This window comes from Brienomyrus brachyistius, chromosome 1 (assembly GCF_023856365.1).
Source record: "Brienomyrus brachyistius isolate T26 chromosome 1, BBRACH_0.4, whole genome shotgun sequence".
In the NCBI taxonomy this organism is placed as follows: domain Eukaryota; kingdom Metazoa; phylum Chordata; class Actinopteri; order Osteoglossiformes; family Mormyridae; genus Brienomyrus; species Brienomyrus brachyistius.
Window position 1 is genome coordinate 47,822,384 of NC_064533.1, and position 13,654 is coordinate 47,836,037.

The 13,654-nt window shown below is 42.9% G+C and overlaps 1 protein-coding gene and 1 long non-coding RNA gene across 4 annotated transcripts; both read right to left on the minus strand.

The window, feature by feature from the left end:
* Positions 1–704: 704 nt before the first annotated feature.
* LOC125749580 (uncharacterized) lies at positions 705–12,045 on the minus strand. Of its 2 annotated transcripts, XM_049027000.1 has the most exons (9): positions 11,788–12,045; positions 11,105–11,440; positions 10,329–10,664; positions 4,140–4,475; positions 3,962–4,060; positions 2,726–3,055; positions 2,441–2,491; positions 2,216–2,305; positions 705–922 (listed from the first exon to the last, which is right to left on the minus strand). In XM_049027000.1, the coding sequence occupies exons 1-9, from the start codon at positions 11,972–11,974 to the stop codon at positions 798–800; spliced, it is 1,890 nt and encodes a 629-aa protein (XP_048882957.1). In that variant the 5' UTR covers positions 11,975–12,045; the 3' UTR covers positions 705–797. The 2 variants fall into 2 exon arrangements, with proteins under 2 accessions (XP_048882957.1, XP_048882965.1); XM_049027008.1 differs by lacking the exon at positions 705–922 and having other exon boundaries at positions 2,186–2,305; positions 2,445–2,491.
* LOC125749602 (uncharacterized) lies at positions 5,373–9,404 on the minus strand. Of its 2 annotated transcripts, XR_007399964.1 has the most exons (5): positions 9,233–9,404; positions 8,948–8,998; positions 8,723–8,812; positions 5,849–7,436; positions 5,373–5,592 (listed from the first exon to the last, which is right to left on the minus strand). It is a non-coding gene; the product is annotated as an uncharacterized LOC125749602 (long non-coding RNA). The 2 variants fall into 2 exon arrangements; XR_007399958.1 differs by lacking the exon at positions 5,373–5,592 and having other exon boundaries at positions 5,642–7,436.
* Positions 12,046–13,654: the final 1,609 nt, after the last annotated feature.

The following is a 13,654-nucleotide window of genomic DNA, read 5'->3' on the forward strand; positions in this document are numbered from 1 at the left end:
GAGCGTCTGCCAAATCCTGTAAATGTAAATGTAAATGTAAATGTTTGTGTTTTTGAAATTAAGTGCTGGTGTTCTACGCTGAGCTATATCCACTTAAGGAAATTCCTCTGTCACCCCCCACCCACCCCAAAGGTTTTATACCAGAATTTTACATTTCACCTTCAAAATCTCTTGTGTTTTAATTGGCCATTATGAACAACATCCCAGAAGCCTTTGCTGTCACCTTTCTTTCCACCAACTAGCTAAGCCATTGGCTTCTCCACAATACCCTGAGATTGTGACCAGGGCTGGTTACACACTGTACTTTAGGTCTGATTTCTGTCCAGTACCCTAATGGATCGACTTACGTGCCTGATCTTCATTTTGTTTCACTGTCACAAGCCTTGCTTGTTTTATACCATTTCACATTTGCATAAGCAAGTGCGCAAAAAAGGTAGCATTTTATAAAAGTGTATAGACACCTCTGTTAATATTTCTTGTTTTGTTAAAGCAATGTATTTCATTAAAGAGTTCAGAAGGAAAAGGGGTCCCATCCAGAAAAGGCTGATAGTACAGTATCTCAGAAGCTGTACTATTGGGATTCTGCTTCAGTCTGACAGCCCAGTAAATAACTGGTAATGCAGATGATTGACAGCAGGGGGAGGTCATGCTCCTTGACAAAAGAAAGCAGCACCGATGAAAAAGAAAAGAAACAGGACGCAAACAGCAAGGAGGAACCAAATCTTAATTAATCGTAGCAAGTTGACATTTAAACGCTGATCCCAGGCCAGTGCTGCTCCGATGACCGCGTGTATGTATCACACAGTCGCACAGTCATCATAGTCCAGTTCAGTGTCGTTCTCTGTCTCAGCCTGCATGGGACCCCCCCCGGAGGTGTCATCCTTTGTCAGCGCGACTGGGGAGCTCCTCCCTTCGGGGTACGCTTGGGGGTAGAAGGTACAGGGGGTGAAATAAAGAAAATAAATAGTAATCGCATGAAATGCTTGAGATCCAGACTGCTCTGGGATTAGACCACGCAGAGTGAGCCCCAGCCTGTCGCCCTCTGCTGGATGAGCTGGGCTCTGCCCCTGACTCGGACTTTTAGCTCCAATTTTACACTGGCCAACAATTTTTATAGATCGCCGACAAAACAAGAGGCGAATCAGCTCTCCATCACTGTTCAGGATGCGACCCAATGCGCCCGGTAAGAGGCGCGCTAAATATCTAGTCTTTGTTGGCGACTCCAATTCCTGCAGGTGCGAAACCACAGCCAATGAGAGCACAAGACACGGGGTGAGATAAAATCCCTTTAGGGTTCTTTAGAAAGGTATTTAAAAGGTGTTAAGAACGTACACAAACTTCCGGGCCCTTAGAAATTGCCTTGAGTCGAGTGTCTGGAGCATCAGCAATTGTGGATTAGATTAAAGGTGCAAAATGGCCTTAAGCAAAGATACTGTTTCCTGAAAGTTCTATATATGCCAGGTGAATGAGTCAGGGGTGGTGCAGTGGTTAGCACTGCTGCCTCACACCTCTGGGACCTGGGTTCGAGTCTCCGCCTGGGCTACATGGCTGCGGAGTTTGCATGTTCTCCCCATGTCGTCATGAGGTTTCCTCCGCGTACTCCGGTTTCCCCCCACAGTCCAAAAACATGCTGAGGCTAATTGGACTTGCCGAATTGGCCATAGGTGTGCATGTGTGAGTGAATGGTGTGTGAGTGTACCCTCCGATGGGCTGCCCCTCCATCTTGGGTTGTTCCCTGCCTCATGCCTATTGCTTCTGGGATAGGCTCCGGACCCCCCGCGACCCAATAGGATAAGCGGTGTGGAAAATGGATGGATGGATGGATGGAGTTTGCAAGGCGTTTGTAAATGCCGAGCATATGGGCTGTCATTTGATTACAGTGTTTTAGCAGCTTATGGCTTGTTGACAATAGAATTGTGATTTCCCGACGTCATTCACACGCGTGTTTTCCTGACAAAATGCATTTTGGAAACCAGACGGACTTGTCTGCGATTCTTCCTGGTGAAAGATCTTGTGGTGCGTGACCCCCTGTCTTTGATCAGTCATGCGATGTGTAAACCAGAACAACTTAGAGACTTCCGATTACTAGACGACAATCGTGTAGCGTGAACAGGACAGGGATCTGACGACGTTGAATGTCGTGTAGTATGGAGTGAGGGCAGCTTAAGCAGGTAAAAGATAGATGGTTATATGGTTTATTTATTTATTTTTTTACCTGACACCTTCAGTCTCCAGTAAACATTAAAAGCAACGAAAGATCCCAGAAGGACTGTGATCTGTATCGTCTGTACAATGTTCAGGATCCCTGTAGAGATACACAGACTCACACATGCAAAATATATCAGCGTCATTGCTGGGGTTACTGATATGAATACGTTTAAAGTATGTACCATGTTAATGCACATATTAGAGCTGGCATGTCGGCGTGGTCTGAGCATACCCACTGCAAGGGGACCTGTTACATCCCGTCCACATTCTCTTACCACATCCCCTGTTTGTGACAACAGAAAGACGCCATGAGCTGTTTCATATTCATTGGAACTGACAGATATGTGTACTTTCTTTTGAGCAAATTCCAGTTTTTGCTGCGTGCTGCATACATGCTGCTTATGAGAAGGTGCATGGACATAATGAACAGTATGATCATTAACTGTCTAACCTGTCTGCAGCCACATGAATATTTTTTAAGGCAGAGATGAAGGACGTGTGTGAGAGATGGACCCACCTGACACCAGCAGCCGAATCGGACGGCTGAGAACGTCTCCCGTGACACAGGCACCGGCCGGTGACGCGTGGCAGTGATACTCTCCTGAATCCGCCGCGCCGATGTTGTACACGGTGAGGTACGAGACCCCCCAGGCCGGGCTGGGCTGCAGCCAGATGAGGCTGTACTTGTCTTTGTCCTCCAGGGGGGTACAGAGGCCACCTTCCTGTTTGCACCACGTCACTGTGGCCGGCTTCTCAAGCGCAGCTCGACAGGACATGGTCAGCGGGGCGTCGGCCGCCCGGCTCCACCAGCAGTCTTCAGACACAAACGTATATTTACATTTTTCACCTGTCAAAGAGAACGTTTCCTTCAACAGCTTAGTCAGTCTGATATGGAATCTCTCACATGGACAGCACTGTAATGATTAGCCGTGTCCTGTGGGCACTGTGGCGTCTTTGCGCTTCAGCAGATTGGCCTTGGGTTTGAGTATAATTATTAGCTGTCCTCTCCTGAGTTGCTGTCACATGATTGATCCCCGACGGTTGTTGTCGTCTGTTAGAGCAGTGGTTCCCCTGTGATATCTTTCTTTATCGACTCACTGATCTCACAGGACATGGTGCCATTTCAGGACTATTCAGCTACTCTTAACCTGGGAGGTCGGGGGGGGGGGGGTCCATTTTTTATGCATATTCCGAAAATCATTTTGTGGCCCTGTCCCATTTACTTTGTAACACCCTGTGGGGTCATGCCTATTGGGTGCACGACGGTAGTTAGAAACACAGGTTACGCTCTCGCGGTGCACTAATGTTGTAATATTAGTTACGTGTGATATCTATATACGTTTTCTTATAGAGTACATCTGGTCCTTTCACGTAATCCAACTGTTTAATGAAAAAAGAAAAAAAAATTGCATATAAGTAAAAAAACAAACTGATACGTATCATTAAAAAAATAAGTTGATTATCAGAATTAAGAACATACTGTAATTGAAAGAACATTTGTATTTCTGAAAATGCACAGCACTTTTTGTGGCCCGTTGTACGTTGCATAACATTAACATGCATGTTGCAAAAGCGAAGCGAAATGGATTTGGACACGCCCCTAAATATTAGTCGCGCTTTGCGCTCTATGTTTTGCGTTAGATCGTAAAAATATAGATATGGTACACAGAGCTGTGTACTATATCTACACAGTAATTATCGTCATGTTTCCTTGCTGAGCAGGACCAAAAACACCAAGATAAATTCAATGTACCTGATGAATGAAGTTGATTCTGCTTCAGTGTGGTTGGAGTATGAAGTTGTGAGTCCAGCACAGCAACAAGTTCACTCCGTGGGCCGTATGCAGGCAGCACTGAAAAACAGCGTTCATCGTTTTAATGTTCTGACATGATCTAAAACGTATAGGAAACAGAAAAGAATTTCTGTCTTACCTGTGACAGTGATGTTAATGTGATGGCTGACAGGGGGCGCACTTCCAAAAACATCACACCTGTACAGACCAGCATCTTCCTTGGATATTTCTTTGAAAACCAGCCGTGAGGTGCTGATGTCTGGATCTGTAATGTCTCTTTTCCATTCTATTTTGATGTTGTCCGTCTCCTTGACAGTCATGCAGTATGGCGTGGTTTTGCTTTTACACCACGTAAGTGTTGGTGTCCCTCCACAGTGCCTTACTGGACAGTTCAGTGTCACTGAGGACTTGTCCACAGCCAATATCACAGTGTCCCATTGTTTCGGAATCTCCACAGCACACTGGTTAACATTTTCTACAAGAAGAATATGTCGAATAATCAGCTGGTCCCTCTGCTGGCCAGAGACCATATAGCCATGTGTACAGCGTGGTAATTTACTCTGTTTACATGGACGTAAATGTCCTCACTGTGGCTCGTGCACAGGCAGCACAAGTTAGTAGCATGAAAAATCAGAGCAGGATCAGAACACTGCAGAAATACGTCAGAAATATCTCACCTCGCCACTTGTCTAAAGCACATTACATTTGCACAGCTTGATGGAATGAAATATTCAATCTAAATATTGGTTTAAGGTGTTTGGCACAAAATGCTGCAAATATTCCTTGTCAAGAAATAGCTTGAATGTTTGTTACATGTTGTACAATATTTAATCAAGTTTAAGCAGTGTTTAATCAATTAGTATCATTAATATATTGTTTTTATTATTGTTTTATTTTAGGATATTTTTCTTATGTTACAAACAATGATAAGGGACTCATCTCAATACAATTAGACATTCTTATTTTAAACAGAGATTTCTTAATTTTAATATGCAGGAAAAGAGCAGTTTGCATGAACAGTCTGTCTTACCTGTGACAGAGACATTAATGTAATGACTGACAGTGGTCACATCTCCATAAACAGCACACTTGTACAGACCAGCATCTCCCATGGACACACGTGTGAAAATCAGGTCTGAGGTGCCGGTACTTGGTTCAGTTTCACTGTATTTCCATTGTATTTTAATGTTGTCTGCTGCATTTACAGTAATGCAGTGTGCAGGATTCCAGAGTTTACACCATGTAACTGCTGGTTTCCATCCACAGTGTTTCACTGGACAGTGAAGTGTCACTGATGAGTTTTCCACTGCTGATGTTACGGTGTTCCGTGGTACTCGAATCTCTACAGGACAAACATCATCAGATCCTGAAAGAAGGTTTTAGTTTGATTAATTTTTAATTATCCATCTATTCAGAATCTCCATGTCACACAAACACTTGCTAAACAGAACAAAAAGAAGCTTCTATCTTTACCTTATATAAACTGGTAAATATTGTCTTACCTCTGAGATGCTCTATTGTTTTTCATTGTTAATATCACTGATATTATCTTGCACATTTCATTAAACATTGTTCCAACATCTTAAAGAAAACTATAAATAATTACATGCATTAACATCCTTAAAATTTTTTACGGTTTTCTTTTAAAATTATCCCATTACCATAAAATAGTATAACATAATATTTATTATTTAACATATATACACATTTTACCTTCAAGTTGATTTGTTGAATTAACAATAAAGCATAGTTTTTTTTGCACAAATATACACTTACCACACAGCTAAATAACTTAATTTCCTTTTGCTGCCTAAGACATTTGCACAGTTCTGCATGCAGATATCTCACCTTCAAGCTGATTTATTAGCACCAGACTTAACAGTCCAATCACTCCTGTCATAACTGCCATTATAGAATTATAATTTTAATTATGGTTATTCTCTGAAGATCAGGGTCTCTGTGAATCTGCTTCTCGGATCTCTTGTCCTCACTAAGAGGTTAACTGAAGGAGCGCTGTTTCTAATGGAAACAACACCTAGTCCCCCAGACACCACCCCTTCCATATTTCGTAGTTTTGTTTGAGCTCCTTATTGTTCAGTGATATTTTCTCTCCGTTTAGGTTCTGTCTGGACTTTAAAGTTAATAGCTCAATAAGATATTTCAAGCTTTTAGCTTGATTCAGATTTTTTTCCTATTGCAATACCTTGCAATTCCTTTAGAATAATACAGAATCACAAAAATAAGCACATTAAGAATAATGTATGTGTGCGTCGGCAGCAGCAGACCGGTGTGTCTGTGTGTCTCAGTTTGAGGCTGTGTCACTTCCTCTTTCTTAGAAATCAGCGTCTGAGTCTGTCTGGCCCACTCCTGTGTGCCTCCTCCACCAGGGTCAATGCGCTGCTGCTGTTTCTCTGTCTTGCCTTTGATTTCTGTTACGGTTTAGCTCCTATAGCTGCTATAACACCTTTAAGCTGGTGACTCAGAGTTAGTTAAAACTACCGTTTCTTCCTACAGATGGTGGATATTAGTTTGCTTTTAGATTCTAATTGCACTATGTTTGTGTTTTTGAAATTAAGTGCTGGTGTTCTACGCTGAGCTATATCCACTTAAGGAAATTCCTCTGTCACCCCCCCACCCACCCCAAGGGTTTTATACCAGAATTTTACATTTCACCTTCAAAATCTCTTGTGTTTTAATTGGCCATTATGAACAACATCCCAGAAGCCTTTGCTGTCACCTTTCTTTCCACCAACTAGCTAAGCCATTCGCTTCTCCACAATACCCTGAGATGATGACCAGGGCTGGTTACACACTGTACTTTAGGTCTGATTTCTGTCCAGTACCCTGATGGATCGACTTACGTGCCTGATCTTCATTTTATTTCACTGTCACAAGCCTTGCTTGTTTTATACCATTTCACATTTGCATAAGCAAGTGCGCAAAAAAGGTAGCATTTTATAAAAGTGTATAGACACCTCTGTTAATATTTCTTGTTTTGTTAAAGCAATGTATTTCATTAAAGAGTTCAGAAGGAAAAGGGGTCCCATCCAGAAAAGGCTGATAGTACAGTATCTCAGAAGCTGTACTATTGGGATTCTGCTTCAGTCTGACAGCCCAGTAAATAACTGGTAATGCAGATGATTGACAGCAGGGGGAGGTCATGCTCCTTGACAAAAGAAAGCAGCACCGATGAAAAAGAAAAGAAACAGGACGCAAACAGCAAGGAGGAACCAAATCTTAATTAATCGTAGCAAGTTGACATTTAAACGCTGATCCCAGGCCAGTGCTGCTCCGATGACCGCGTGTATGTATCACACAGTCGCACAGTCATCATAGTCCAGTTCAGTGTCGTTCTCTGTCTCAGCCTGCATGGGACCCCCCCCGGAGGTGTCATCCTTTGTCAGCGCGACTGGGGAGCTCCTCCCTTCGGGGTACGCTTGGGGGTAGAAGGTACAGGGGGTGAAATAAAGAAAATGAAAAGTAATCGCATGAAATGCTTGAGATCCAGACTGCTCTGGGATTAGACCACGCAGAGTGAGCCCCAGCCTGTCGCCCTCTGCTGGATGAGCTGGGCTCTGCCCCTGACTCGGACTTTTAGCTCCAATTTTACATTGGCCAACAATTTTTATAGATCGCCGACAAAACAAGAGGCGAATCAGCTCTCCATCACTGTTCAGGATGCGACCCAATGCGCCCGGTAAGAGGCGCTAAATATCTAGTCTTTGTTGGCGACTCCAGTTCCTGCAGGTGCGAAACCACAACCAATGAGAGCACAAGACACGGGGTGAGATAAAATCCCTTTAGGGTCCTTTAGAAAGGTGTTTAAAAGGTGTTAAGAACGTATAAAAACTTCCGGGCCCTTAGAAATTGCCTTCAGTCGAGTGTCTGGAGCATCAGAAATTGTGGATTAAAGGTGCAAAATGGCCTGAAGCAAAGATACTGTTTCCTGAAAGTTCTATATACGCCAGGTGAATTTGCCAGGGGTGGTGCAGTGGTTAGCACTGCTGCTTCACACCTCTGGGACCCGGGTTCGAGTCTCCGCCTGGGTCACATGTGTGCGGAGTTTGCATGTTCTCCCCATGTCGTCATAGGGTTTCCTCCAGGTACTCCGGTTTCCCCCCACTGTCCAAAAACATGCTGAGGCTAATTGGAGTTGCTAAATTGACCATAGATGTGCATGTGTGTGTGAATGGTGTGTGAGTGTGCCCTGTGATGGGCTGGCCCCCCATCCTGGGTTGTTCCCTGCCTCGTGCCCATTGCTTCTGGGATAGGCTCCGGATCCCCCGCGACCCAGTAGGATAAGCGGTGTGGAAAATGGATGGATGGATGGATGGAGTTTGCCAGGCGTTTGTAAATGCCGAGCATATGGGCTGTCATTTGATTGCAGTGTTTAAACAGCTTATGGCTTGTTGACAATAGAATTGTGATTTCCCGACGTCATTCACACGCGTGTTTTCCTGACAAAATGCATTTTGGAGACCAGACAGACTTGTCTGCGATTCTTCCTGGTGAAAGATCTTGTGGTGCGTGACCCCCTGTCTTTGATCAGTCATGCGGTGTGTAAACCAGAACAACTTAGAGACTCCCGATTACTAGACGACAATGGTGTAGCGTGAACAGGACAGGGATCTGACGATGTTGAATGTCGTGTAGTGTGGAGTGAGGGCAGCTTAAGCAGGTAAAAGATAGATGGTTATATGGTTTATTTATTTATTTTTTTACCTGACACCTTCAGTCTCCAGTAAACATTAAAAGCAACGAAGGATCCCAGAAGGACTGTGATCTGTATCGTCTGTACAATGTTCAGGATCCCTGTAGAGATACACAGACACACACATGCAAAATATATCAGCGTCATTGCTGGGGTTACTGACATGAATACGTTTAAAGTATGTACCATGTTAATGCACATATTAGAGCTGGCATGTCGGCGTGGTCTGAGCATACCCACTGAAAGGGGACCTGTTACATCCTGTCCACATTCTCTTACCACATCCCCTATTTGTGACAACAGAAAGACGCCATGAGCTGTTTCATATTCATTGGAACTGAGAGATATGTGTACTTTCTTTTGAGCAAATTCCTGTTTTTGCTGCGTGCTGCATACATGCTGCTTATGAGAAGGTGCATGGACATAATGAACAGTATGATCATTAACTGTCTAACCTGTCTGCAGCCACATGAATATTTTTTAAGGCAGGGATGAAGGACGTGTGTGAGAGATGGACCCACCTGACACCAGCAGCCGAATCGGACGGCTGAGAACGTCTCCCGTGACACAGGCACCGGCCGGTGACGCGTGGCAGTGATACTCTCCTGAATCCGCCGCGCCGATGTTGTACACGGTGAGGTACGAGACCCCCCAGGCCGGGCTGGGCTGTAACCAGATGAGGCTGTACTTGTCTTTGTCCTCCAGGGGGGTACAGAGGCCACCTTCCTGTTTGCACCACGTCACTGTGGTCGGCTGCTCAAGCACAGCTCGACAGGACATGGTCAGCGGGGCGTCGGCCGCCCGGCTCCACCAGCAGTCTTCAGACACAAACGTATATTTACATTTTTCACCTGTCAAAGAGAACGTTTCCCTCATCAGCCATGTCACTCACATGGAGAACGAGAAATGCACTGTACAGATTGGTCCCCTGGGGTCTCCGAGGACCAGATCGTGAAACTCTGCTGTCGATTGTAGGAATAACTGCCGTAAAAACAGTGGAATTGATTACTAATGTCAGCAAACACCTATCCCTTTCACCTTGTAGTCCAAGTTAATATTTTCTGAAAGGAGAAAGTACTGAATAATCAGCTGGTCCCTCTGCTGGCCAGAGACCATATAGCCATGTGTACAGCGCGGTAATTTACTCTGTTTACATGGACGTAAATGTCCTCACTGTGGCTCGTGCACAGGCAGCACAAGTTAGTAGCATGAAAAATCAGAGCAGGATCAGAACACCGCAGAAATACGTCAGAAATATCTCACTTCGCCACTTGTCTAAAGCACATTACATTTGCACAGCTTGATGGAATGAAATATTCAATCTAAATATTGGTTTAAGGTGTTTGGCACAAAATGCCGCAAATATTCCTTGTCAAGAAATAGCTTGAATGTTTGTTACATGTTGTACAATATTTAATCAAGTTTAAGCAGTGTTTAATCAATTAGTATCATTCATATTATTGTTTTTATAATTGTTTTATTTTAGGATATTTTTCTTATGTTACAAACAATGATAAGGGACTCATCTCAATCCAGTTAGACATTCTTATTTTAAACAGAGATTTCTTAATTTTAATATGCAGGAAAAGAGCAGTTTGCATGAACAATCTGTCTTACCTGTGACAGAGACATTCATGTGATGACTGACAATGGTCACAGTTCCATAAACCCCACACCTGTACAGACCAGCATCTCCCATGGACACACGTGTGAAAATCAGTTCTGAGGTGCCGGTATTTGGCTCAGTTTCATTGTAATTCCATTGTATTTTAATGTTGTCTGTTGCATTTACAGTAATGCAGTGTGTAGGATTCCAGAGTTTACACCATGTAACTGCTGGTCTCGGTTCACAGTGTTTCACTGGACAGTGAAGTGTCACTGGTGAGTTTTCCACTGCTGATGTTACGGTGTTCCGTGGTACTCGAATCTCTACAGGACAAACATCATCAGATCCTGAAAGAAGGTTTTAGTTTGATTAGTTTTAATTATCCATCTATTCAGAATCTCCATGTCACACAAACACTTGCTAAACAGAACAAAAAGAAGCTTCTATCTTTACCTTATATAAACTGGTAAATATTGTCTTACCTCTGAGATGCTGTATTGTTTTTCATTGTTAATATCTCTGATATTATCTTGCATGTTATTATTTTGTTCTGACAGCTTAATGAAAACTATAAATAATTATATGCATTAACATACTTCAGAATTTTATGTTATCCTTTTAGAATTGTTCCTTTATCATACAATAGTACCACACAATAAAAGTATGTCATGTTACAAACAATGATAACGGGCTCATCTCAATCCAGTTAGACATTCTTATTTTAAACAGAGATTTCTTAATTTTAATATGCAGGAAAAGAGCAGTTTGTATGAACAGTCTGTCTTACCTGTGACAGAGACTTTAATGTAATGACTGACAGTGGTCACATTTCCATAAATCCAACACCTGTACTGACCAGCATCTCCCATGGACACACGTGTGAAAATCAGGTCTGAGGTGCCGGTACTTGGTTCAGTTTCACTGTATTTCCATTGTATTTTAATGTTGTCTGCTGCATTTACAGGAATGCAGTGTGCAACATTCCAGAGTTTACACCATGTAATTGCTGGTCTCCATCCACAGTGTTTCACTGGACAGTGAAGTGTCACTGGTGAGTTCTCCACAGCTGATGTTATGGTGTCCCGTGGTACTCGAATCTGCTCAGCACAAAAATCATCAGATCCTGAAAGAAGGTTTTAGTTTGATTAATTTTTAATTATCCATCTATTCAGAATGTCCATGTCACACAAACACTTGCTAAAACAGAACAAAAAGAAGTTTCTATCCTTACCTTATCTAAACTAGTAAATATTGTCTTACCTCTCTGAGATAGACAGATCACTCTATTGATTTTTGCTGTTAATATCGCTGAAATTATCTTTCACGTTATATTATTTTGTTCCGACAGCTTAATGAAAACTATTAATAATTACATGCATTAAAATACTTCAGAATTTTTTGTTTTTCTTCATCATCATCGTAAAATAATACCACACAATTTTTCTCATTTAACATATATACCCGTTTTACCTTCAAGTTGATTCGTCAGGACCAGAATTAACAATGCAATTATTGGCATCATAATTTTGACTACGGTTATTCTCTGAAGGTCAGGGTCTCTGTGAATCCACTTCTCAGATCTCAGACCTTTCAGTAGATCGTTAGCTATATATAATCGAAACGGGAAGTATTTGCAGTGGTATTTGCGTTGGTACATCCCTGACACACTGTAAGGAGTGTACTCTCTCTCCTACGCTCTGTCACTGTCACTGCACTGTCACATACACTACCGCTGAATTGGCAATTTATTTTTCATTTATTAAAATACACAAAAAAAAATTTTTACTATGACCCCAACATATAAACATCAAGTTTTTTATCATCACATTATCAATGATTTGTACTTTTGCAGTTTTTCTGCATGGTTGTGTGTAAGTATGAAGAAATGAGGTTAAATCACTAAAACAAAAGAGCAGAAGTACAATGTCAGTCTAATGGACACATGTTACCAGCCACAGTGAGGCTGACTGAAGGAGCTCGTATCTAATGGAAACCGACACCCAGCCCCCAAACATCACCCCCCTATATGTTGCGGTTTGATTTGAGCTTCCTGTTGTTCAGTGATGTTTTCTCACCATTTAGGTTCTGTATGACCCAACAACTTAAAAAGATGTTTTAAGGTATTAGCCTGATTCAGATTTTTTTTTCTTTTTGAAAAATCTTGCAGATCCTGCAGAATGATTTAAAATCACAAAAATAAGCATATGGATGCTAAGAATAGTGCTTGTGTAGGGGGGCAGCAGCAGATCTGTGTGTTAGTGCATCTCAGCTTGAGGCTGAGTGACCTTCTAGTTCTTATAAATCAGCATAAGAACAGGAGTGAGTGACTGTGCCTGTCACTCCATCTCTCCCCCCAGAGTCAGTGCTCTGCTGTTGTTTTTACTTACCCACCCTTGTTTCTGTTACTGACCCCCAGAGATGGAATTGGAGAATTTTTGCTACTGGCCAGCTGGGTTAGTCCATAGCCCGGCATGTTATTTCCCCCCCAGCCTCCGGGCTACTATTCAGTTTTTTGGTACTAACCCTTCGCCTCAGTAACTCACCTCCGGCGAGTGGCCGAGCTTAATTTCCAGCCCTGCTTACACCTCTAGCCTCCTTCAGCTGCCCCGATGACCATCAGCTGCAGGGTGCAGACTCTAGAATGACTCCACAGTGCCGAGCAAAAGTCTAAGGCAGCCCGACAAACGATGTTTAAATGATCTACATGATGGTGTCTGGCAAAGTGTGCCAGCTAAGCTACTTAAAAAGTTCCCCTAAATTCACCCCAATATTTGCAGGAACTATCCATGCATTTTTTAATTCGACAAATTCCTCACGTTGTTTGGCTAATCAATACCTCATGAAGTTATTTAACTCATTATGTTAATTAATTCATTGAGCTGGTGGTAAATCTTAATAAAGATATGAAATGGTTGGCGTGTCCCTGACGAGAGGTTTGGGAACTGAGGCGTTCATCTAGTCATCCATCAAGGTAACCTTTTAGAGAACCAAAGCAATTCTTGTTAGTTTTTGTTGTGTTACTCTTTATTTGCATATGTTCTTGTCACGCCCTCTCAGGCGGAACCCGCCGCCCACTCCTCATCAGCTCCGCCCGAGTAGGCAGGGTTCCCCAGGTGTTCCGTATGTCTCATTAACGAGACTCCTAGATAAGCAGGGAACACAGACAGCTCCCTGCGAAGTATTGTGCTATTCCAATGAGCTTTACCGAGCAATTACTTGTCTCTCGTGGTCCCGCTATTCCTTACCTGTTCTGTATTCCTCTTGTGCTTGCCTTACCTTACCTTGTCCTCTTCCTCTCCCTCTCCCCAGACTCGCTCCCGTACCTGACCCGTCTTAC

Coding starts and splice junctions, on each gene's coding strand:
- LOC125749580 (XM_049027000.1), bottom strand. CDS start 11,974: ATGTACCAACGCAAATACCACTGCAAATACTTCCCGTTTCGATTATAT. Junction 3,056..3,961: donor GAATCAACTTCATTCATCAG/GTACATTGAATT, acceptor TCTCTTTGACAG/GTGAAAAATGTAAATATACG. Junction 923..2,215: donor CTGGAGACTGAAGGTGTCAG/GTAAAAAAATAA, acceptor TCTACCCCCAAG/CGTACCCCGAAGGGAGGAGC.